Here is a 26,461-nt window from a genome sequence, read left to right on the forward strand (position 1 = left end):
AAAGTTTAACTTAACTGTAAAACTTTATCTTAATACAATAAAATCCATTGAAAAGGTTAATAAACTTCGGCACAGAACTTTTTCTTAATGTATTAAGAGCTTATTTACACAGATGTGTGAGTTCTGTGCCTTTGTGAGATGCATATTGCATTAACCCATCATTTCCAATGGGTACTTTATACAGGTGTTTTTCCACTTGCACTGATAGTGCAAGACAGGAAAACTGAAGCTGCCCTATTTTTATGCAACATCACAGAAAACTCGCCCATATTTGCTGTGAGAGAGTTAAAAATCTCATCACACTCACACGTGCGCGAGCAATGCGATGTTTAAACATTTTTCTAATTGAAATAGCATGCGATTTCCACGTGTATCATATATCATGATGCCATGCCAAAATCGCGGGTTTAAGGGTGCATTCACGCCCAGCCGATATACAGCGTCTCTCTCTGCAGGGGGAGGAGGCTGGAGGAGCCGTGGTCTGAGCTCCCGACCCCTCTCTGCCTCCTCTCCACCCCTCTGCACTATATGCAATGAGAGGAGGCGGAATGGGGGCAGGGCTAAGTTTCAGGAATTTGCTCCGCCCCATCCCGCCTCTCCTCATTGAAAATAGTGCAGAGGGGCGGAGAGGGGGTGGAGAGGAGGCAGAGAGGGGGCGGGAGCTCAGAGCACTGCTCCCAACTCTTCCAGCCTCCTCCCCCTGCAGACAGAGACGCCGTATATCAGCTGGGCAGTAAAATCCAACCGATATACGATCGTCTGAATGCAGCCTAAGAGTGCGCTATTGGTCCAGATTGATATCGCACTTGTCCGTGTAGATGCAGCCTAAGGGCTTATTCACACTTCAGTACTTTTCAGCTGTATTTTGTAAAGGAAAACCAGGAGTGAAAAATACAAAGAGAAAGTATAATGAAAAAATTTGCATTTCTTCTTTATTTTGGACCCGCCCCTGGTTATGAATAAGCCCAAAGTGTGAAATTAAACTTTGCTAAATATGCAGATTCCACTAGGCGATTCAATCGTTCTACAGGAATATCGGTCCCAGTGGGCAGGAAGCTTCCTGAACTTGCATCAAATTAGATAGAAGTGCAGACATGTACTTCGAAGAATGTATCAAGTGGGGACCACAAGGCTCTGTCCTGGGACCAGTGGTGGTCAACATTTTTATAAATGATCTGGAGGAGGGAATTAATGGTAAACTGATCACATTTGCTGACGACACAAAGCTAGGAGGGATAGCTAACACTAGGGAAGAGAGGGAGAGGATTCAGAAATCTAGAAAAGCTTGAACAGCAGGCGGCGACTAACAGAATGGTATTTAACAAGGAGAAATGCAAAGTCCTGCATCTGGGCAAGAAAAATAAAAAAGGCGCATACAGAATGGGAGGAATTGGGCTAAGCAGCAGTACATGGGAAAAAGACTTAGGTATACTAATAGATCATAAACTGAACATGAGTCAACAATGTGATGCAGCAGCTAAAAAGGCAAACACAATTCTGGGATGTATTAGGAGAAGCATAGAGTCTAGATAACATGAGGTCATTATCCCCCTCTACTCTTCCTTAGTCAGACCTGATCTGGAATACTGGGTCCAGTTCTGGGCACCCCACTTTAATAAAGACAGACAAACTACAGCAAGTTCAGAGAAGAGTTACCAAGATGGTGAGCGGTCTGCAAATCATGTCCTATGAGGAACAGTTAAAGTATCTGCGAATGTGTAGCTTGCAGAAGAGAAGGCTGAGAGGAGACTTAAAGGGGTTGTCCCGCGCCGAAACGGGTTTTTTTTTTTTTTCAACCCCCCCCCCCCCCCCCCCCGTTCGGCGCGAGACAACCCCGATGCAGGGACGTAAAAAAAACCCCGCTCAGCGCTTACCTTAATCCCCGCGCTCCGGTGACTTCTATACTTACCGGCTGAAGATGGCCGCCGGGATCCTCTTCCTCCGTGGACCGCAGCTCTTCTGTGCGGTCCATTGCCGATTCCAGCCTCCTGATTGGCTGGAATCGGCACGTGACGGGGCGGAGCTACACGGAGCTACACGGAGCCCCATTGAAGAAAGCAGAAGACCCGGACTGCGCAAACGCGTCTAATTTGGCCATTCGACCATTTTAGACGGCGAAAATTAGGCGGGCTCCATGGAGACGAGCACGCCAGCAGCGGAGCAGGTAAGTGAAAAACTTTTTATAACTTCTGTATGGCTCATAATTAATGCACAATGTACATTACAAAGTGCATTAATATGGCCATACAGAAGTGTATAGACCCACTTGCTGCCGCGGGACAACCCCTTTAATAGCTGCCTACAAATATCTGAAGGGCTGTCACAGTGCGGAGGGATCAGCCCTATTCTCATCTGCACAAGGAAAGACTAGAAGCAATGGGATGAAACTGAGGGAGGAGACACAGATTAGATATTAGACAGTGAGGGGGATCAATGAGTGGAACAGGTTACCACGGGAGGTGGTATGTTCGCCTTCAATGGAAGTGTTCAAACGAAGGCTGGCCAGACATCTGTCTGGGATGATTTAGTGATCCTGCACTGAGCAGGGTGTCGGACCCGATGACCCCAGAGGTCCCTTCCAACTCTACCAGTCTATGATTCTATGATTCTACTAATCAGCTGACAGGAAAGAGCCAGCAGTTCATGCTGCTTGCACCAAGTTCTGACCTCCCATCAGCACGGTGCAACAGAAATCTGGATTTATCTGACCAGGTGATGTTTTTCTGCTGCTCAGAGATACAATTTTCCACTCTTTTGCCCGCTGGAGTCTCGCCTTTCCGTTTCTCTTAGACACAATTGCGCTGGAACTGGTCATCTGCTGTTATAGCCCATCTGTGCTGAGCAATGGGGAGTTGTGCGTTTGAGCACCAGCATTGTATTCGGCAGTGCCTGACTGTGCAGAACCTGTTCATCAGAACAATTCTTGACATCCTCTTCTGACCCCTTTCCACTCATAAAGTGGCCATTGCAGGGAGGTATTACTCATTGTATTCTATTGCACTCATAAAACAATAATTCATTGATCACTGTTAGAATTACCAAATAAAAATCAAATAAACTGTCGGTTTAGACCATTCTGTGGTGCAGAACACAATCATTCCAGGTTATATTCAGGCACAGATTTGCTGTAGAAATGTCTCCAACTGAACCATACATCAAAATAAGCTTTACCTGCAACAAGGAGAACTCAATTGGGATTTAAGCCTCAATTTCTGCAACAAATCATCCCCATGTGAACACATAGTTACTGCTGCTGCGGCCAGGGACTTCCCATCATGAGGCAACCTGATCCTGTTGCCTCAGGCGGCGCCCTGCAGCTTCACAGAGGGAAGCCACATTACAGGTAAGAGCTACTGGCTGAAGGACCTTGTCAGTGCAAGACTGCGCTGCTACCTTAAAAAAACAATCTAACCGGTACTTCCTTTAACCCCTTGAAGACCTGACATTTTTTGGCCTTTCATTTTCATTTTTTTTTCATTCCTGCCTTTCAAGAACCACAAAACCAGAACGTCTTCATTTTTCATCTGAGAGCTTGTTCATTTTGCGGGACAAGTCGTATTTTTCAATCGCACCATTTATTAATATATTATGTAACTTTAAAAAATATTTTACGTGGACTGAAAAAGAATAAAAATACAATTGTAGCATCGAGTTTTGGAATTTGTTTGTATAGCATGCATGTTCACTATAAGGGCTTATTCACACGGATTCCAATGCATCAGATATTCCTGTGGCGTTAAAGCACCCAACTTTACGCCGTGCAGGAAAGATAGCCCTAAAACTATCTTCCTGGCTGGACTACGTCCGCTGTCACAGACTCCTATGGTAGCCAATGACAGCAGCCGGAGAAGGGAGGTGGGAGGGAGTTTAGCAGCGTGACTGCTAAACACCCTCCCCCTTCTCTCCTCCTCTCTCCTCCCCTCCGGCTGTTTGCAATGGGATTGTGGCATGGCAGGGGTGGAGCTAAGAGACAATAATCCTGACCAAATCCCCAACTTCATTTGCCGAAATGCAGCACTTCCTACCCCCCCCCCCCTCCCCTCAATCAGCTGTTCACCAAATTGATGCTCCTGTGCACAGACAGCTCTTTGTCCCTTCAGTGGCCAGGCTTGGTATTGCAGGCACAACCACTACAGAAATGAATAGGAATTTGGCCTGCAATACGAAGACTGGCCACTGCAGTGGGATTGACGCTATCTGCCTCATGCAGAAGTTAGCTCAGTGCTTGAGCACCATGACTCTGTGATCAGTAGAACAGGGATCCGAGGTGAAAGACCCCACTGATCTACCATTGACAACCTATCCTGGAGGCCATCAATAGTTTACAACTGGACAACCCCTTTAATATCATATACTGAGTTACCTCTGTATAACACATTTTTGGAATATATAGTCTCTCAAAAACCAAAAGGAGTTGTTCAGTTGTAAACTATTAGTAGGCTACCCTCATGTTAGGCCCAATAGTAGATCGATGGGGTCTGCTACTCCACTGTTCAGCTGTTCACCATGCTGGTGTGCATATGCACTGAGCTGATTTCTGCATGAAGCAGACAGCTCCATTCTCACTGTAGTGGCCAAGCTTGGTATTGCATGCAGAGTTCCCATTTACTTTAATGCCTGCAATACCAAGCTTTGCCACTGCGGTGAGAACAGAGCTGTCTGCTTTTTGCAAAAATCAGTTCAGTGTACAAGCACATTGGTCTTGTGAATCCCTGATCAGCAGAGATTCTGAGTGGCAGACCCCCCTGATTTACTATTGATGGCCTGTTGTGTGGATAGACTATCAATAGTTTACAACTGAGCAACCCCTTTAATATGACTGCTTCATACTGTATAAAATGTACATCAGCCTGTAGCATTATATTACTTGTGGTTTCTTTATAGCACAACCTTTCTATAACCCTCACGGCCATTTAAATAGAATACCATTGGAACTGCATCAGGATTCTTGTTCTTTACACTCCTTTAGAGGGGAGGAGGGGGGCGGAGGCCTCTGTGTGCTTTTTAATGGGGCTTTTATCTATTTACTGCGTGGAAAAATAAGACTGTTTTCCCAAAGTTCAATAGCATGAACTAAATCAAGTTAAATGTGTGTAGCACCGAGATGCCAGATCTGCAGCACCAGCGTGAAAATAAAGAATAGAAAAATTCACTTAGCCCAAAGAAGAGAAAAGGAAAAACAGGAACAAGCTGCTCTCTGTGGGTACAGGGCCATTAATCTGCGCCATTCTGCTATGGCTCTTCGGAGCTCAGCTCACCCCTTGGATGGTGACAAAAACATAAAGAACTTGGTGGATGTTTTTGTAAATAGACTTTTATGGAACTAGTGAGGGTGTAGCTGTAATGGTGGGGTATGGGGGGGTTGGGCACTTACCTTGTATATACCGTAGGTAACTCGTTTATTATGGTTATAAGTATTGTGTGCGGAATGTTAATATAATGAATCTGATTGGCTGGTTTGGTTTTGCAGGGGGACGTTTCTGGCTGTGCGGGAGGAAGTTGGTAAGAGCATGCTGTGAGGAGGAGCAAGACGCCAAGGATCTCCCCGTACCTGCGGATCCCTGTTGCAGACCCCAGGATGGAGCCGGTGTTGCTGGTACTTGGCAACACTCTGCACAGACGACAAAAGGAACACCTAGTCTACGACCCCGAAAGAGGAGGTATTCCCTAATAGGCAGTATATCTCGCAAGGCCTCTATTATCTACCTGTCCTATTCCATGGAGCATCTTGAAGGGTCCCTTTTACACTCTTTTCCATCAATCCAGGGGCTCCATTCATAGCCAAAAGGGTTGCAAAAGTAACCGAAACACTCAGGCCATGGTACCAAGGTAAACATATGTAATTACCCCACTATTTATCAAACATATTCCTCATTATATGTACAGTGTGTCTCCAGCTAAAAGACAGAGGACGGGCTGCAACGGCCTTGAAACGCATCTATTATCATATGCTGGATTAAGTTTTAATACAAACAGAGGAGTCAAGTTTAAAAACACGTCTCATGCCTCTTTCAGTCAAAAGGGATTGCACCTACTACATTTTTTCCTACATTAGTCTAATTAAATATGTCCCAGTATCCATCTTCTGTTTGCTTTAGAAGGGAGAGGAACAGAATTATAGATTGACCTATCATTGCTTACATTGTGGGCCTGGGGAGGGGACACATTGCCTGAGGGGTTCTTGCCCTTTTGCAGATTGCCCCTTCCACAACCCCAAGAATCAATTTTAAACTATCTTACTCTCTAATGAATGAGGCTTAGACACATTTTAACAGTAACAGATACAGGCAGAATAAATATTCGGGTGACTCGCTTTACTTTTTTTCTCCATTTGGTCAAGACCATCCAAGCAATTTCTCCTGAAGACTTCAAACTTCTCTGCCAAAACATCTTTGGCCCAGGGCATAGTTATAGTTTTTACAGAAGTAGCAGTCTCACCCCAACCGTGGATCCTGATGGGGCTGCTTTGTCACAAAAGAAGACACTAGTATTATACATGACACTTGGTAAGTCGGAGGCCCTGTTGTAGATATTGAACTGGAAGTAGATATGACTCCATAATTAAAATAGATGCCTAGATCTGGCCCCTTTTGGTCCTAGAATCATAGAATGGTAGAGTCGGAAGGGACCTCTAGGGTCATTCAGGTACAATCCCCTGCTCAATGAAGGATCACTAAATCATCCCAGACGGATGTCTGTCCAGCCTTTGTTTGAAGATTTCGATTGAAGGAGAACTCGCCACCTCCTGTGGTAACCTGTTCCACTCATTGATCCCCCTCACTGTCTAATATCTAATTTGTGTCTCCTCCCTTTCAGTTTCCTCCCATTGCTTCTAGTCTTTCCTTGTGCAGATGAGAATAGGGCTGATCCCTCTGCACTGTGACAGCCCTTCAGATATTTGTAGACAGCTATTAAGTCTCCTCTCAGCATTCTCTTCTGCTAAACATTCCCAGATCCTTTAACCGTTCCTCATAGGACATGATTTGCAGACCGCTCACCATCTTGGTAACTCTTCTCTGAACTTGCTCCAGTTTGTCTGTCTTTTATAAAGTGGGGTGCCCAGAACTGGACCCAGTATTCCAGATGAGGTCTGACTGAGGAAGAGTAGAGGGGGATAATGACCTCACGTGATCTAGACCCTATGCTTCTCTTAATACATCCCAGAATTGTGTTTGCCTTTTTGGCTGCTGCATCACATTGTTGACTCATGCTCAGTCTATGATCTATTAGTATACCCAAGTCTTTTTCACATGTGCTGCTGCTTAGCCCAATTCCTCCCATTCTGTATGGGCTTTGATAATTTTTCTTGCCCAGATGTCGGACTTTGCATTTTTTCTTCATAAATACCATTCTGTTAGTCGATATGTATTAAAAAGGTTTTTGCTCACCCACTGCCTAGGCGTCTCCTCCTTTGGAAATATTATACATCGGCTTGGGATCTCTTTCAGACTGCTTCAACGGCTCCGTTCAGTTGTGGCATACAGGTAAGTAGATGCAGAAAAATGCTGTCTGCACAGAGATAGTGTCCACAGGCCTTTATTGAATGAAGTGCTACATAAAAACAGTCAGACGTCTACACAGGACACGTTTCCACTCCATAAGGAGTCTTGATCAGCTGATTATGGGGGTTACATCACTCCCTTAAATATTTGAATAATTAAAACCAATTAAAAACAATACAAAACAGCTGACTTATTTGATTCCATGTGAACCTAAACCCAGATTTTAATACAGCATACGGCAAACATGTTCTAAACTAATTCTACATATAGCGCAATAATATATATATTCATTAATATATATATTATAACATTATTTCATGATATTAGTTGTGTTCAGATTATCAGTTTAACTCTTTCTTGTCCTCCTTCCTTTTTTCTTCTTCTTTTCTCTCACTTCTTTCCCGATTTAGATGTGTCTATATGGGCAATAAACGGAACATTTTGTATACAAGATATAAAATATTGCATATCCCTAATGAAATTTAATGAGAAAATCTACCTGAGATAACATATGCAAAATATTATAAAAAGCAATATACCATATACATCCATTGATAACTAAAGGTGATCAAGACTGCTTACGGAGTGGAAACCCGCCCTGTGTAGACGTCTGACTGTTTTTATGTAGCACTTCATTCAATAAAGGCCTGTGGACACTATCTCTGTGAAGACAGAATTTTTCTGCATCTACATTCTGTTAGTCGCCGCCCACTTTTCAAGCTTTTCTAGATCTTTTTAAATACTCTCTCTCTCTCTTCCCTAGTGTTAGCTATCCCTCCTAGCTTTGTGTCGACTGCTAATTTGATCAGTTTCCCATCAATTCTCACCTCCAGATCATTTATAACAATGTTGACCAACACTGGGCCTAGGACAGAGCCTTGTGGTGCCCCATTTCATACATTCTTCCACTTGGATGTGCAGCCATTTATGACCACTCTTTGAGTATGATCACTCAGTCAGTTGTGAATCCACCTAACAGTTACCTTGTCAATCCTATATCTGGTCATTTTTTCAATAAGTATGGTATGAGATACTTTGTCAAATGCTTTACTAAAGCCAAGATAAACTATATCTGCCGCATTTCCCTGATCAACCCAATCAGTGATACTATTATAGAAGGAAATTAGATTAGTCTGACATGACTTGTTTGTTACAAATCCATGCTGGCTCTGGTTAATTACCCCATTCTCATCCAAGAACTTGCATACATGCTGTTTCATAATTTGTGCAAAAATCTTTCCCGGTATAGAAGTCAGGCTCACAGGCCTGTAGTTTCCTGGATCCACCTTCTTCCCTTTTTTGATGATAGGGACAACATTTGCCCTTTTCCAATCTTCTGGGACTTCTCCTGCTCTGCAGGAACTTTCAAAGATTAAGGCGAGTGGTTCAGCAATTACCTCAGCTGCTTCCTTTAGTATCCTAGGATGTAATTCATCTGGACCTTGAGACTGGAATTCATTTAAGTTAGCTAAGTGTTCCCTCACCATCTCTCTGCTTACAGATAGCCTGCATTCTTTTATTCCCTCAATAGCACAGGGAAGATTAGTTGATGTTCCATCTACTTTCTGGGAGAAAACAGTTACAAAATAGGAATTTAAAAGTTCAACCTTCTCAACCTCATTCTTAACCAATTCACCATTTTCATCTTGTAAACATCCAATAGCATCTTTGACTTTTTTCTTGCTTTTGACATACCCCCAAATCCTTTTCTTTTGCTTTTGGCCTCTGTTGCAAGGCTCAATTCATTATTAGCTTTAGCTTTTCTGACACTTGCCCTACAATTTCTGCAGACCGCATTATATTCTTCTTTAGATATTTCCTCCTCTTTCCATTTGATAAACATATTTTTATAAGGACCTTTTGGGACCTATAGGACCTATGCAAATGTGTTAACCAAAATAGCCAAACGCTTAAAGGGTTAAGGCCCATTTACACGGAGCGATGATTGCTCAAAGATCGCTCAAACAACAGTCTGAGTGACAGTTTTGAGCGATCATTTTTCATAAACTATTAAGTAGTATAGATAAGCGAGTATACTCGCTAAGGGCAATTGCTCGAGCGAGCATTGCCCTTAGCGAGTACCTGCCCGCTCGAGACAATAAAAGGAACCCCCCGGGGAGATGAAGGTGGTCCTCTAGGGCTTCCCTTCATCTCTTGCTCTCCAGTGAAGGCAAGCCACAATGAAAGGGGCTCCCCTGAGGCTTTCCTTCATCGCTGGGGACTCCCTTCATCTCAGTGGGGATAAAGGGATTCCCCAGGGGAGGGAGAGGTTTCCCTTCATTCTCACGAGGCCACAGTGCTTCTGGCTTTCAGGGCACAGCTAAACACTCTCCCCCTCACTTTTTTTCAAGCTCCCATAGGATTCCATGGACACTCCTGCACTTTGCACACCAAAGAAGAGTGATGTCCTATGTTTTTAGATGCGATTTTCTTTTTGCGCAGATAAAATTCCTTTGTCCGAATGTTTTCATAGGAAATCATTGGTTTTAACAGTCACGATTGTTTTGTGCATGTAACTTAGCTGCACATATTCCCTCATGTGAATGAGGTCTTAAATGGAAAGGTTACAAAAAGTCTCTATGTAGCCCTAACGTTATGGCTTCTTCACATGACTATGTTTATGCGGTTAAGAGAAGTTGGGGGGCCCCAAGATAAACTTTTTCACCCCGGCCCATGAGCCTATAGTTACGCCCCTGATGTGTCCTATAGAACTGTCCTATCTTTTGATGACACAACACCGGCAGCTCCATAGACTCCTTTTAGAGACTATGCAAGCTGGCCGGCAAAGGGAGGGAGAGGGAGTTTAACACTGCAGGGATGTAGGGAATCCCCATGGAGATGAAGGGAGTCCCCACGGGAATGAAGAGAGTTTGTGCAGGGACTCCCTTTCTCCCTGCAGGGACTCCTCTCATCTCCGCGGGGACACCCTTCATCCCCGCGGGGATTCCCTTCATTGTTCTGGCAGCCAAGGGATTTAAGTGCTGCAACGTCACTGCACTGCAAGACACCGCAGCCAGCCAGGTAAAATGGCAAAAATAGCTGCGACTTGGTCGTGTCTATTCACCATTCACATGATTTAACGGCTATCAGAGCGCTAAAATGACATTCGTGTGAAAGATGCCTAACACTTACATCCCCGGACTCAGCCAGTCACCTACTTTCAGCCCATAAGCTTAGGGCTCAAAATAGGTGACAGATTCCTGTTAAACAGTGATTGCCAGGTATCCCAACAGATGATCATTGAAGCTCCCAAAAGCAGAACATGGATGAGTTTAGGAACCCTTCTAAGAAAAAGGGATTGCTCAAAGTGGACCGCCCCTTCTAAGATAGTTAATCATTTTGATTGTTGCTAAATATTTTAATGTGGGGGGTTGCTATTTCACACTTGGCAGCAGAAAGGCTTGAGACACCCTAGCTGTTAGCAAGTGATAAAACCATGATCTTGATTTATCTTGTATCTCCTATGAAAGGCACATCTGTTATTAAGAACAGGTAAACATAGGGCACAGACATGATACATATCATAACCCGCTACAGTACATTGTAATATAAATACATGAACAGCTACAACTTTGATACATTGTTGCACAACTCCCATCTGGCTATGCACAGTATTCTATCATTCTCCTTCAGCGCTGCTGTCATAATCCTGCATGCAAGCAAACTCCAGCCTCCAGCTCCACACACTCCTCAGTAATGTCCTGCATGGAAAGTGTCTACAGATGAGCTGCGTATTGTGTTCTCAGGCTGTAAACAGAGACTTGGAGGAGCAGCCCAGCTCTAGAAGGCAGCTGAGAAGGAGGAGGAGGAGGGTGGCTGGAAGGAGGAGGAGGAAGGAGGGAACATGCCTGGGATTTTTTTCCTCTTCTTTCTAAGAGCAATCAGCTTGTAAGGTGGGAGAAAGAGAGAGCAAGCAAGCAGCATTTGCAAAGGACCGCAAGGTATTGCTGACTGCTGATCATCTCCAAACTAGCTGACCTACCAGCTGCAGACTTGTGGAGGACAGGGGGTCAAGAAGATGCTTCTTCTTGTATCTTCCCCACTGATGGACCCTGCTTGCCTGAAGCTCTGAAGAAGGGGAAGGTGCATGAAATAATACAAGGGATAAGAGAGCAGGATCAAACAGACCATCCTCTGCCTTCTGGACATGTAAAGTGTCCATCAAGAAGTGAGAGGGTTGGATCTGGTGGGACTCCTGCTCAGAACTATTTCCCAGCCCTTGACATCTGGAATACTCCTCTATTTACTGTGAGCTTAGTTAATGGGATTGCTCCTAATTTTTTAGTAATGCCCTCTGTCCTGATATGTTTTCATGCAGTACCCTCTCCTGTGGACATGAAGCAGTGTCGGAAGACCCTACCATCATCTTCTTGTAGCCTGAAGGTGTTATATTAAAAGTTTACTGTAGAGGAGAATTCCCAGCTGGAGCCTAATTGCTCTTCATTCATTGTTTGACAGTTGCCACAGGGTAATATGTGATCAGGAAAGAGGCATCCCCAGGAGTTCCTCATAGGATTAGGATTGTGTCTGGACAAGTCAGATCTTCTACACCATCCTTGGTTGATCCAGAGACAACCACTGTTGTTGCCCTTGGGGGTTTGCAGAACTTTCTTCACACTGTTCCCTTTGGATATAGCAGAAGATTCCTAGAGGAAGGATTTGTCCTCATCTTGGCATTGGGTCCCTTTGGAGGTTTTCTCAACATTATGGAAAGGATTAAGAAGACCAACTCGATATTTGGAGTTGTATTACTTTTCAAGTTGTTGGTAGATCACTATCAGCTGACAGCAGCAGAGCTGGAGCAAGGTAAGAAGGGGCACATTATAGTAATTTTTTTGGCTGCAGCATCAAAGGAGGCGACACTAATAAGCATGGGGCATACTAGTTAGGGACTTTTCACACGTGCAAAATATTTCTGCAAGACACACCTAAAGACGCAGTGTAAAGGGTTTATACCAAGATTGCATATTTCTCCCGATCCACAGATTAGGGGATAACTTGCGGATTGGTAGAGTTCTCACTGCTGAGACCCCCGCCGATCTTGAGATTGGGGGTCCCATGTCCCCAATCCTCATCACTGCAGGGTTACTGCACCCCTTGCAGTGAGAGGGGACTGAATAGAGAGTTTGTTGGCCAAGTGCACTAGACCTCCCTTTACTTTCAGTGGGACTCCGGAAATACTCGAGCGGCACCCATTCGGGTATTTCCATCAACCCCAATTAAATGAATGGAGCGTTGATTGCGCATGCTAGGGCCAGCACTCCCTTCATACTGATGTCACAGCGGGGGGAGCAATGACCCGATCAGTGACAGGCAGAAGGGGGACACGGGAATCTCATTCTGCAGATCGGCGAAGATCTCACAGCACCAATCGTCAGGTTATTCCCTCTCCTGTGGATAAGGGATAACTTGCAATCTTGGTACAAGCTAATTAATCTACTGCTGTGGATTTCTTTTCCATAACCCACATGTATGCATGCAGATTTTGGTGCAGAATTTTCTGTGTCTTTAGGTGCGTCTTGCAGAAATATTCAGTACGTGTGAAGGCACCCTAATATGTGTTCTATGTGAGCCCAGGGTCTTGCTAAAAAGAAGCCAGCGTGATAGCAAAATCCTGGCATGAGACAAAAATGTGCAATCCAGAAGATAAGAGGTTAAGTAACTGGTACGTAAGTTGTGGTGATGCAGACTCAGTATAAGGCTATTGTCAGCATTACAATAGAAAATAGCCATCCTAACCAATGCTTTATTGGCTATAGGAAGTAAGTATGAGGGATGGTGGTTGAGATTTTGCTGGCAGCTCTACAAATGGGTCTTGCCTCTTTAGCTTTGCATTGAGTATGGGACAGTTCAAGCCCTGGATGTGGCACTTTGAGAATAAAGAACATTCTTAGGCAGCCCCTATCCATAGTACCAACCTCTGCCATAATATACATATAATGGCATTAGCATTACTAGGAATGGGAGAAAATAGTTCACAAATAAGCAGCAGATTGATGCTCAGCCTCACATTTTGGACAGATGGTTAATAAAGGCCACTTGAAATGTACAACTCTTGTGTTATCCACTAGGAAGTTACAGAGAAAAATATACTTCTAGTTATCACCTGGAATATATTGCATATAGCGCCAACATATTTAGTGCTGCACAGAGAAAACAGTGTTCCTGTCATTGCTCCCAATGAGGCTCAGAATCGAAGTTCCCCATATCAGGCACAGAGATTGGGCAAATCTCACAGGAAGCTGTTATCATACAGACTCCATATATTTTAGCTGTTGCCTTAGTTACATTGGAACCCACAATCCTATTGCTGCAAGTCTACTGTGCTATCAGAATATCTATCTATCTATCTATCTAATATCTATCTATCTAATATCTATCTATCTATCTATCTATCTATCTATCATCTGTCTAATATAATAATCACCTTTATTTATATAGCGCATGCATATTATGTAGCACTTTACATCACTTGGTATAGAGTTATCTATCTATCTATCTATCTATCTATCTATCTAATATCATATCTATCTCCTATCTATCTATCTATCTATCTATCTTATATCTATCTATCTATCTATCTATCTATCTATCTACCTATCTATCTATCTATCTCATATCTATCTATCTATCTATCTATCTCATATCTATCTCATATCTATCTATCTATCTATCTATCTATCTATCTATCTATCTATCTATCTATCTATCTACCTCATATCTATCTATCTATCTATCTATCTATCTATCTATCTATCTAATATCTATCTCATATCTATCTATCTATCTATCTATCTATCTATCTATCTATCTATCTATCTATCTATCTATCTATCTACCTCATATCTATCTATCTCATATCTATTACATATCTATCTATCTATCTATCTATCTATCTATCTATCTCATATCTATCTATCTAATATCTATCTCATATCTATCTATCTATCTATCTATCTATCTATCTATCTATCTATCTATCTATCTATCTCATATCTATCTATCTATCTATCTATCTATCTATCTATCTATCTAATATCTATCTATCTATCTATCTATCTATCTATCTATCTATCTATCTCATATCTATCTATCTATCTATCTATCTATCTCCTATCTCATATCTATCTATCTATCTATCTATCTATCTATCTATCTATCTATCTATCTATCTCCTATCTATCTATCTCATATCTCTCTATCTATCTATCTATCTATCTATCTATCTATCTAATATCTATCTCATATCTATCTATCTATCTATCTATCTATCTATCTATCTATCTATCTATCTATCTAATATCTATCTCATATCTATCTATCTATCTATCTATCTATCTATCTATCTATCTATCTAATATCTATCTCATATCTATCTAGCATTCTAACTATAACTTTACCATCAGCTTGAGTATTACACACTTATCCTCCATTGCTCAGATCTGTTGCTCCTTTATCACATTACTGCTGACTGTATACAGTATATGGAGGCAGAGCCCATTCATTCCTTTGTCACTGCTGTAGGCTTCCCTATCTGCTTTTAGTTAATTGGTCATTTGTCTTTCAGCCGGTGACTTGCCCAGACCAGGTCATTGTGCTCCGCTGGCTGCCCCCAGGCACTCCATATACAGTCCCTGACTTGTATTAATTAATGACAAGCTCCATGGGATTTTGATGTAATGAGGCTCTAGCATTTCAAACGCCTCCAATTATCCGGATCTCGTATGTTCCATCGTTGACTTTAATGGCTTACAATAATGTGCATGTTGCTGAGGTTCTGGAAGGTTGCTCATTAATAATTCCTCTTTAATCCTGGTAAATTAGGGTTGGGGTGCGGGAGTTATGGTCCTGGTCACTTATCATGAAATATTGTCTCGGTCGTCTGCCGCTGAGGGATTCTCGTCACTTTGCCATAGAGGATGTGTGACATAAACAAAGTTTCTTCTATAAATTGTGTCTCTTTGATGTGCGAGTAGGAGACGTCCACCGTGTCATCGATTACTGACATCAAACACCCTCTGAATCTACTACAGTATGTTAAGCCATAGTTGCCCCGACTTTCCACCGCTGGTCCCAACTTTTAATGGATTGTCCTTAGAAAGTCTTTCCCCCGAGGACGTCATGTGAGAACTGTTCAGCGTCTGTTCTTATGGATCCGGATTTCATGCAGAGGGTCTATGTGACACCCTATAGGGCTGTATGTGCCATGCCAAGCACAGATCTGCTCCTGAAGGCTGCGGTGTGGTTGTGCGGTTTATTATGTTCCTATTGGGGAAGTGCATCCAGATGTCATCTGTGCTTCAGCTGGTTCCATGCTTCAGCAGCTCCAATATATCCCCCCATAAGACTGAACATCTACTCTCAGATCTAGTAGATAAATCCAGTTACTATGAGCGGAACTTCAGTACCTGAAATGATTTGTGTTTGTAACTTTTTAATATATTTTTTTTCAATTTGACCATTTTCAAGATCTCTGAACTCTGACACCAAAAAGAGACAATCTTGTTTATATCTGTAGGCCGGACGTGTACAGACCTAAAGGCAGGTTGACTTATAGACCAGTGTTTTATATGCCTCTATAGATGCACCACGTACGGGTGGCCACTGCAGACCTTCTTGGCATATTTAAAGGGAACCTGTTAACAGTTCCCATCATATACAACCATCCATACCCACATGACGGTGACGTCTCCCTCTTTCTAAATCTTCTGTTTCAAACCTAAAGTAGGCGACATACCTTGGAAAAGAGTTTTTTCTTAAAGTTCCTGCTCTAACGAGGACCCACCGGGCGGGTCAGGCAGCCTCTTCTCTTTCTGAGGTCTTTTCTAAACTTCTTTCACTCTGCCAATGTGAAGTGGATGACAGGACGGATGAAATCTAACAAGATTGTCAGCTGATACATTCGCAAATGACAAGGCTGAATCTCTTCAAGACTAAAATCTTGCACATGCGCTGGAACACTGCAGAACGGCGCATGTGCAAGATTATAGTCGTCCTGAGGAGAGTCGGCGCTGGGATTTGCACCGGCCGGCAATCTCATTCCATCCTGTGAATGATTTTGCAAGTGTCATCCGTTTTGCGCTGGCAGAAGAGATAGAGTTTAGAAAAAACTTCAGAAGTTGAAGCGATGTCCAGTTGGCCCTTCGGACTAGTGGGTTCTCATTAGCATGTGGTGCAGGAACTTTTTAAAATGTATTTCCAATGCCAGCTGCCTTCTTTAGCTATACAAACAGGGAGACGTCACCCTCATGTCGGTACGGACGGTTTTATATGCTGGGAACTGCTGACAGGTCCCCTTTAATGCTCTTGGGATAGATTCAAGTTGTATCATCTCTCCATAGACTGTGTGCCCCAAATTGGTTCAAGGAAAGTCTGTCACAGGGCTAACGAGCCGTTACTTCTGGCGGCAATGATAGACATTGTGTTCCTGAAATAACTGAATGCGTTTTATGGCAACGATAATGATCCAAAAAGACTCTCCCACAATATTCACCGGTCGCTCGGACAGGTGGCGTAGGTTCTAATAGGCCCAGTGGCTTTAGGGTGACCTTCTTCTTTCTGGAAACTTATGACTGTATTGTTCACTTCTATGGTAGTCATGCATAGCTGGCCTTAACTACGTGTGACCCAGGACGTCACACAAGGTGCCAACCAGCAGCCTGCAAAGGGAAGGGGCACAAGATGGATGTAGGCTGAGAGTGATCACTACCCCTCGATCTGTGTGGCCAGGTGATCTTCTTTCTCCATGAAACAGTGTCTTGTGGGCTACCTGAATCCTCTTCCTCCTGGCTCTGTCTCCTCCCCTCTGATGTTCTTAAGTGCCATTGTCAGCCCATTGGCTACCCACACCAAAATTACTTAGTTCTGCTACTGTATATATGGTACGAGATTGGATCTGATACTGTATATATGTACTAAGGGTGGTTTATGCTGTATTTCTATTTGCACCTTGGTTCTGGTGCTGTATGTATATTAGCATCTTGGCTCTGATGCTGTATTTATGTTCTTAGCTTGGTTTTGGTGCTATATTCATGTTAGAAGCGATACCATAGCCAAGCTTCAATGTTATGAGCTTGGCTCTGGTGCTGTACTTGTTATGAGCTCAGTGCTGGTGCTGTATATACAGATGTACAGAGCTTGGTTATGATGTATTTATGACATGAGCTTGCAGGGCTGTGGAGTCAGAGTTGTAGAGTCAGAGTCCCATTTTGGTGGAGTCAGGGTCGGTATAAATATATATATATGCTGAATTTGTTGCAGATTTCCTCTCATAGTCATTTAGGAAAGTTTTGAAATGTCCCATAATTATATGTTCTATTTATCTAAGCCCCTATTTATTAAAAAAAAACCAATGATAAAAATAAGTATATTTATGCTGCTTCTTCAAGGCTTTTAGTTGCGATGCATTTGTGCTGCACTGTCTGCACATGCTCAGTAGTGAAGCTCCTCCTCTACAGACCAGAGGAAGAAGGCGCTGTGCCTTCGGTATGCCTGCACTGGCAGAGAGAACAGGGATATAGTATAAGGCAAGTACATACCTAAACTATCAATAAACTTTGCATAAATCAATAGTCCAGTGTATGGTCTCTCCGGGACTGTGTAATTGGAGTCTGGAAAAACTGAGGAGTTGGAGTGGAGATTTGGCTTACCGACTCCATCGCCCTGTGAGCTTGGTTCTGGTGCTGTATTTATGTACCGAGCTTGATTCTATATTTATGTTACAGGCTGAACTGGATGGCCGTTGTCTTTATTCAGCCTAACATACTATGTTATAGGCTTGGTTCTGGGGCTGTATTTATGTTGTAAGCTTGGTGATGCTATGGTATTTATTCACTGAGCTCTTCTGCCATGGCTATGCTTGTAGCTGGCAGCTTTCTGCAGAAGCAAAATGCAAGCAGACTGCCTATCAGTGTAATATGTATTGTTTTTTCGTATGATGGAGGGAGGATTCTGCACAGGATGCTATAAAACCTAAAGCTGACACTGGAGTCATGGAAACAGCCGTGTGCACTTGCTCAGCTAACTTCCATATGTGAATGGTGGGAGCCTTATACATGTGTGGCCAATGGCTGCCCTAGCAGGTGGGAAGGAAGACCCCATTCTAGAGATAGGTGTGGGTCCAAGAGGTGGGGTCTGCATGTATTAGAAATGTATATCCTGTCAATAAGCCATAGATGGGAATACCTATTTAACCCAAATGCTATATTTATCAAGTCCCTATATTTGCCCCTGCACTGGGCTTCTGCCTATTGTATATCACTAGACAATACAAGACGCCTGTGAAGTGCATTAGGTCTCTGCGTCCTGCTGTACGCTGCAAAGAGCGGCATCCTAGGCCACACGTCTGATTGGGAGGTAGAGCTATTTGTGCTAAAATTTGCATGAATTCCCTTTTGTTCTCTCCTCACATTAATGTCTATCGATGCAAAGGCTGAGCGCTCGGCCCACACTGTTATACAGATTAGTTTGCTTTTATGTAGTACGAGGCTTTGTTTAAGGGAGCTTTATACTTAAAGGACGCAGCGTGCAAAAGTGCTGCTTGTAGAAGATCTGCTAATATCAGTCACACATATAGATACGATCCCAGAGGTAGGACAGGAGATATGTGAAATAAAGTTGTATGTGTGTGGGGGCTGGGGGGGGCGCATATATTCCCTGACTTTGTTAGTACTTTTCTTAAAGAGACTCTGTCACCATCTTTTTGCAGCACCATAAGGTAGCGCCCGTCACACTGATTCCAGTGATATGTCTGCTGTGTGGATCTGTGCAGGAGTTTTGGAGAAACTTGCATTTTACTAATAGACAGACACAGAACTAGTTCTGCATATTCATGAGCTGCAGCTAGCCACACCCACCCTGCCCTCCAGCCAATGATTGGCAGCTCTCTCTCCCTATGCACAGTAATAGGCAGCCAGTTGTTTATCATTGGCTGGGAGGCAGGGTTGGGTGCAGCTAGCTTGCAGCTCATGAATCTCTAGGACTACTTTAAGTAGTCCTCCATACATGTGCTGCTATTGTTAAAATGCAAGTTCCTTCCAAACTACTGCACAGATTCACACAGCAGACACGTCACTGCTATCAGTGTGACAGCCACTACCTTGTACTGCCCTCAGAGAGAGGTGAGCAGCTTTTAATGCTAGCAGCTGATATCTTGGAGCCCTCCCAGTGCAATGATAACCCTCCATGGTGTGCATCCAACAAGCAGAAATGCCTCAGTGATTTCTCCTAGCTAGAAGCTTTGTGAGAGGACTTAGGAGGCCATGGACATTACATAGAAATCTGCCCAAACCACCGATGCTGGCGGGATCAGAAAACCATGTGATGTATATGGCAACCTGCTGACTCTCCCCTGGCATCGGGGTGATAAGGATTGGGCGCTCTTGAATTTCAATCATTTTGTTCTCGGGTGATAAGCTATCGCCAGAGCTGTCTGGAAGTAGCGTTCTCCCCTCCTTATATACAAATCACGAGCTCGCTCCACCGAACCGAGTGTGCATGATGTATGGGAGTTGCAGGTGAGCTCCAAGTAGCAGAGAGCTCCTGTATCTAATGTGCATGGGGGGCTCAGGAGGGTGGGCTCTCCACTCCTCACTACCTCATCTCACTCTTGCAGACACCATAGACTCCTAGCCTGGTAGAGTTGGAAGGGACCTCCAGGGTCATCTGGTCCCCATGCTAAATCAGCCTGCTTTACATTATAAAGACCACCTCCTTCCGAAACCAGATTTTTCCGTGATGGATTCTTAAGGGGAATATAACGCCTATATTTGTTCTTTTACTAATTAAAACCGAATAGTGAAACATTTTCCTAATCTGTTTGTATTTTCTGCTTGTAGATGTTTTTAATTCTTTTGTCTATATATGACTATGGGGGTGGCTACCTTGTCTGTCCTGCTAAGATCATTCAGAGAGATGCATTACAGCAACCATGTGCACTATTGGCAACAATAAACAGAAGATGGGAAAGTGTTTTGGGCATGCTCTGTCACTGTGCAAGGAAGGGGAGGAGGTGGGCTGGGACATCACCTATTGTGAATGGTGGATCCTGTGTTATCTATATATAGGTGTCACTTCTCAGTGTAATCCTGCCTGTGATGATAATGAGATGACAGCGGAGAAGTTGTCTGTACAGAACAGGAAGTGTCAGACTATTATTAGGCTTAGTGGCCAGTGTGCAGGAATGGGGGAGGAGGTGAGCTGTGACTATTATGAATGGTGGATCCTGTGTTATCTATATATAGGTGTCACCTCTCAGTATAACCCTGCCTGTGATGATAATGAGATGACAGCAGAGAAGTTGTCTGTACAGAACAGGAAGTGTCAGACTATTATTAGGCTTAGTGGCCAGTGTGCAGGGAGGGGGAGGAGGTGAGCTGTGACTATTATGAATAGTGGATCCTGTGTTATCTATATAGGTGTCACCTCTCAGTATAACCCTGCCTGTGATGATAATGAGATGACAGCTGAGAAGTTTTCTCTACAAAACAGGAAGGGTTAGACTATTATTAGGCTCTGTTTAGTATTTTTCAGTATTTTTTTACATAGATTGTGACATCAAAACTGAAAGGAAAAAGATCAACAAAAACAACAAAAAATGTTTAATAACTAAATGTGGTACAGGTGCAGCAAAGTTTAACTTGACTGAAACCTTTCTGCAGCAAGCAAAGGGGGAGAGGGGGACTCATGACCCCCTTTCTTGGAATCAGTGGGGTCTCAATACTGAGCCCCCCATCAATCCTGAAAACAGAGGCTCAGTGTCCTCCCCCTCTTATCATCACTGCATGTTCCTTGCTCCCCCTACAGTGATGTGGAGACTGAATGGAGTGGCAGTCACAAATGCACAAGCTTGGCTATCTGTGGCAGTCCTAATGTAGCTGTACTGCGGATGTGTGACTGCTGCTCCATTCGGTCTGCTTCTCATTGCAGTGGGTTCAAAGAGCGAACAGTGATGAGGTGGGAGGGGGGGGGGGAGACCCCTATCAATCAGACTTTTATCATCTATTCATAGGATAGGTGATAAGAGTCTATTTTGGTACAACTCCTTTAAAAGTAATAGCCGCTTGCAATCAATGCTTTGCTGGCTGTCTGTAAAGTCAACAACCTGTAAATGTGGCGCATGTAGCGGGCCCCACCGGGACACATAACCATTTATACAGTAAAGTTTTGTGAAAAGTTTTTAAAAAATCATGGCAACCATGAAAATGGCAGACCGTCTCATGCAATCGTATAGGGAACAATATCTCACCCATTTGCCTTCTGTATAGACAGCAGGTCGGTAACGTTACATTGTAGCACTGCAGCTTCTGTTTATATTTTGCTCTATAAGTCAACATATTTTTGCTGCTTTATTTTGCAACATAATTTGCCTTTTCAGCTGCTTTTGTGGGGAGCTGCAATAATACAAAGTGTACAGAAGACCAAGTTCTGAGGTGGTCAAAGAGAGAACACGAGAAGAGTTCAGGTTACGACGTGTCATGATGTATTGATACATACTAGGTGAAATCTGGAGCCCACAGTGAAGTGAGAAGGTTAGACACAGCTTTAGGGCTTGATAGGACGCAGTCCAAGAGGCTTTAAACATGAACATAGATCTTCCTGGCGCTCCAGGGAGACACTTGCACTATCCAATATTGGATGTGGAATGTATCTGTACTATTAGGCCATCTATATGGCGATTTTGACAACAAAGTGTAGCAATGCTAGATCACAATTACAGGAGGTTTCCAGGGAGAATCCTCAGGATAGGTCATTAATAGTTGATTGGCTGGGGTCCATCGCTCGTGACTCCAACTGATCAGCTGAGCAGACGTATGCTGTCAGCGCCGCAAATACGCAGGGGACGGAGTGGAAGCAGCGGAAGTCTCCGTGCCAACCTCTGTGTAGTGGCCGACACTTGTAACTGCAGGCTCGGCTCTCATTAGAAAAATCAACGTGAGCCGTGACAAGCAGCAGAACGCAAAATAGGGCAAATAGAGCTAACAAAAATGTGGGGATGAGAACGCTAGCCAGCTTTGGTGTGGCAGACTCTGCCTAGAAGTTGGACGATCACCCCGATAGGGGCAGCCCTAGGGGGCCTAGTCTGATCTTAGATGGAGGATAGAGAAGATGTTTAACGCAGATGTGAAGAACAATGTCTATAACACAGTATAAGGCAGAAGTAAATACGTCCCGTACAGAATAAATAGCCACAGGTACTTAGCTGATAGACGTCCGCGGCCTCACCGAACACCCCAGGCAGGACAATAACCGGCGCCCATGTAGAGTCTGTAGACGTCTGCAAAGTGAGGCAACCCGTTGCTGGAATTTTGGGAGAGGAATGTTATCCCATTCTTGTCTGGTGTAGGATTCTAGCTGCTCAGCCGTCCTCGGTCGTCTTTGCTGGATTTGTAGCTTCATAATGCGCCAAATACAGTTATGGTCGACCTTCTGGAAGTTTATCCCATCTGCATACTGTATCTTTTGAGCTCAGCCAGAGTGACCATTGGGTTTTTGGTGACCTCTCTTACTAAGGCCCTTCTCCCCAAATTATTTAGTTTGGTGGGTCGGTCATCTCTAGGAAGAGTCCTGGTTGTTCCAAACTTCTTCCATGTAAGAGTTAGACCGCTGGGTTCTTGAGAATTTTCAGTGCAGTAGAAATGTTTTTGTAGCTTCTCTAGATCTCTGCCTCCACACAATCCAGCCTCTGGGCTCTACAGGCAGTTATTTCCCCCTTGTGGCTTGGTTTTGGCTCTGATATGCATTGTGAGCGGTGAGACAAGGGTGTGTTTATAATGTCCAATCAACTGAATTTCCCACAGGTGACTTCAATCAGGTTGTAGAAACATCTCAAAGATAATCAAGAGGAGTGGGAGGCCTCAGAGCGCAATTTCAAGTGTCAACGCAAAAATGTTAGTTTTGTTTTTGTTTTACAATGACAAAGATTTCTAACATTCTGTTGTCACTTTGTCATTATGGGGTCTTGAGCGTAGGAATGATGGGGAAAACATGAAATTGTTTTTCATTTGCACAAGGCCACAACATAACAAAATGTAACATAAATTAACGGGTCTAAAGACTTTCCAGACCCCCCAGCATGTAACTACAGATGTGCAGTGCGAGTGAGTAGACAGTGATGACATCCCATATACAGATGTGTCATCCTTCCTCACATTCCCTTTTGGCTCAACAAACCCTGAGATGAATGGCGCAAGATGGCCAGCTTTACAGTGGATTTATCATAAACGTCCACATTTGTTTGGTCGCAAGTGACTAATTCCTAATACTGGAAATAGTCCGGTCATGTAATGGGGATTAGAGCCACTAGGGGGCAAATGAACTAAATAACACAAGTTTTCTCACCTCGAATATTTTTTAAATTCCTTCTAATTTCACATTTTTGTATGTTCTCACAGTTTGGTCTGACGTCCTGAAGTCTTTACTCATTACTATATCACTGGAGAAATGGCGCTGCGGTTTTATGCGCATTATTTTCTATCCTTTTTAAAAACGTGTTAAGCAGTTCTGCAATTCTGCTGGAGCAGCTAATAGAAAATGTGATTGCTGTAATGATTTTACATATGAATATTTGGAAAAGTCTAATGAAATGAAGACTTTATTATGAGTTATGGTAATGGCATATGGCAGTGAATAAATAGAATCTATTCTCGCGAGTTCCTGGAATGCTGGAATCTGCTTTGCATGCTGTGCGTTCTTGTCTCTTGTATCATTTACCCTGTGGCCATCTCCACTATGCTAATCGCCTGCTCTGCGCTGGTAATATGACTTGTTAGGTTGAGTTCACATCATTTTCTATTTTTCTGATTTCTCTGTTAAGTCCTAAGTGCAGAAAAAAACGGAAAAATAACGGATCCATGGGTGGGGGTATCGCAATGCAGATTCAAGAGCTGGTGCAGCAGACGGAGTTACAAAAGATGTAACAACTATTTGCCAACAAAGAGTCGTGTTAAAGGGGCTGCACCACAATTGTAAGTTATTCCCTCTCCACCAGTGGCGCACCAAGAATTCTCCCTTTTATAGTCGAGGTTCCAACCAATCAGAAGCAATCCTTGAGGCATGCTCAATTCTACAGTGCCAAATTTTGGCGCGTCTTGTAAATCATCACCATGACAACAGTTGAACTTTCTAAGGGGTAACCCTTTCATCAGTAAATTCCCCCTTGATTTCAGTGGGACCATCAGCCTTCATCATGGCCTCTGTCCAAGGGTCCCATTTAGGTCTTTGTTTACAACCTAAACAGATCCTATATCGGCAATTAATGAATACTGCTGAAATGCAGACCGAAAGGTGTTCGTTTTAACAGGTTTGCATTAATTTCTGCAATTTGCACCAGAAAGAATAGTGCAATCCACCTGCTATTATACCTGCACCCGCCGCACCCCCATAGCTCCATTACTCAGCACAGGCACGCACGTAAAATACACTCGTTCGGTTATTTTCCACCTCCTGCGCTCTGACACAGAGTTTTAAAAGCCGTCGAAGGGCAAGAAATTACTCCGTACCACCGAGCGTAGTTGCGCCTATGCGCATCTGATTCCGCCCTTTCAGTACTGCATGTAGAAGCGTATCTCTGTGTGCGTGTAAGTAGAAATATACGCGTCTGCGCAAAACATATATCTGGGTGTGTTCATCCATGGTGGATTCTGATGCAGATCCGCACCCAAACCCGCAGCATATCCTGCGCTGTAGATTTTGGTGTTTAATCGTAACATAATCCGTGTCACAACATTTTGTGCAGTTTGGCGTGGATCCGGGCAGATTTCACTCTTTCGATGGAAGGGATGAAGTCGGCTGCGGATCAGCGTCAGAAAATGAGCTGAGGAGTTTAAAAGGGGACTTGATGTCTTTCTGGAGCGGAAGGATATTACAGGATATAAATATTAGGTTAAGTGTCAATCCGGGTATACAGGCAGGTAGGAACTATTAGGGGTTGGTCCAGGGAACAGTCTGATTGCCATTAGGGAGTCGGGAAGGAATTTTCCCCCAAAAGGGCTAATTGGCTCCTGCCTCTTGGGTTGTTTTTGCCTTCCTCTGGATCAACAACACTGGAGGATAAACAGGCTGGACTAGATGGACAATGTCTTCATTCGGCCTTACGAACTATGTTACTATGTTAAATGCTGCAGAACTTGCGGAAGATCAGCACCAACTCTGCTGGGTGAGAACGGAGCCTTCAGGAGTTTGAGCCATTTTCTTACTTAAAGGTTCATTCACATGGGTGTATTTAGTCTCACTCCCTGCACTCCACAACAAAAAACCCTGCAAGAAGGCCCCATTGATTTGCTGTGCAGTGAGGACGCACCTGGTCCCATTCACTTCACTGGTAAATTTTGGTCCATCATAGCCGGGCGTGGTCTGTTGGGCACCGTCCACGGCAGTTATTTGCCGGATGGGGCACTTCACTTATTTCCGTTATTCGGTTGTTATGATGGAGCTGGACAATGGAAATGATAGCGCAAATGTGAACCCAACCTAACCGGCTAGATTCACAGTGCATCTTCCACTACATGCAGGTATACCCGAAGCAACCAATCACACCCCAGCTTTCATTTCTTATACTGCTATTGGAAAATGAAAGCTGCGCTGTGATTGGTTGTTACGGGCAACAAAGACAGTTTTTCTTTTAGATGGTTTCATAAATCTCCCTCTGTATGTCTACTACATGCTGCTCTTGATGGTCCCATCTTTTCTCTTGTTGTTGTTTTCTTGTGATTATGGAGGCTCCCAATCTTCATACACCCCGGGGTGCATTGTAACCTTTATAAGCCCCTGGCTCTAGGGCATCTGAAAATGGTAAAGGCTTAGGGTCGCCACATTTCTCATCAAAAACTACCAACAAAGTAAAAAAGGGAATGGTTCTGGGGGTATGGCTTACTATAGAGTGTGATTTGACTCTGTATCAGCCCGCGTTTCCCCTTGTACAGCTATCATAAATACATACAGGACCTATGTCCCAGCAGATA

At 43.6% G+C, this 26,461-nt stretch overlaps 1 protein-coding gene across 1 annotated transcript in view; it reads left to right on the forward strand.

Moving 5' to 3' along the window:
- The first annotated feature begins 11,365 nt into the window (after window positions 1-11,365).
- The window catches only part of PLXDC2 (plexin domain containing 2), a 488,455-nt gene continuing 473,359 nt past the window's right edge, over window positions 11,366-26,461 (forward strand). The window contains exon 1 of the mRNA XM_066585333.1: window positions 11,366-12,308. Within this exon, the coding sequence (XP_066441430.1) occupies window positions 12,209-12,308 (100 nt within the window). The 5' untranslated portion in view covers window positions 11,366-12,208. The remainder of the gene's footprint in view (window positions 12,309-26,461) is intronic.

This window comes from Eleutherodactylus coqui, chromosome 12 (assembly GCF_035609145.1).
Source record: "Eleutherodactylus coqui strain aEleCoq1 chromosome 12, aEleCoq1.hap1, whole genome shotgun sequence".
NCBI lineage: Eukaryota > Metazoa > Chordata > Amphibia > Anura > Eleutherodactylidae > Eleutherodactylus > Eleutherodactylus coqui.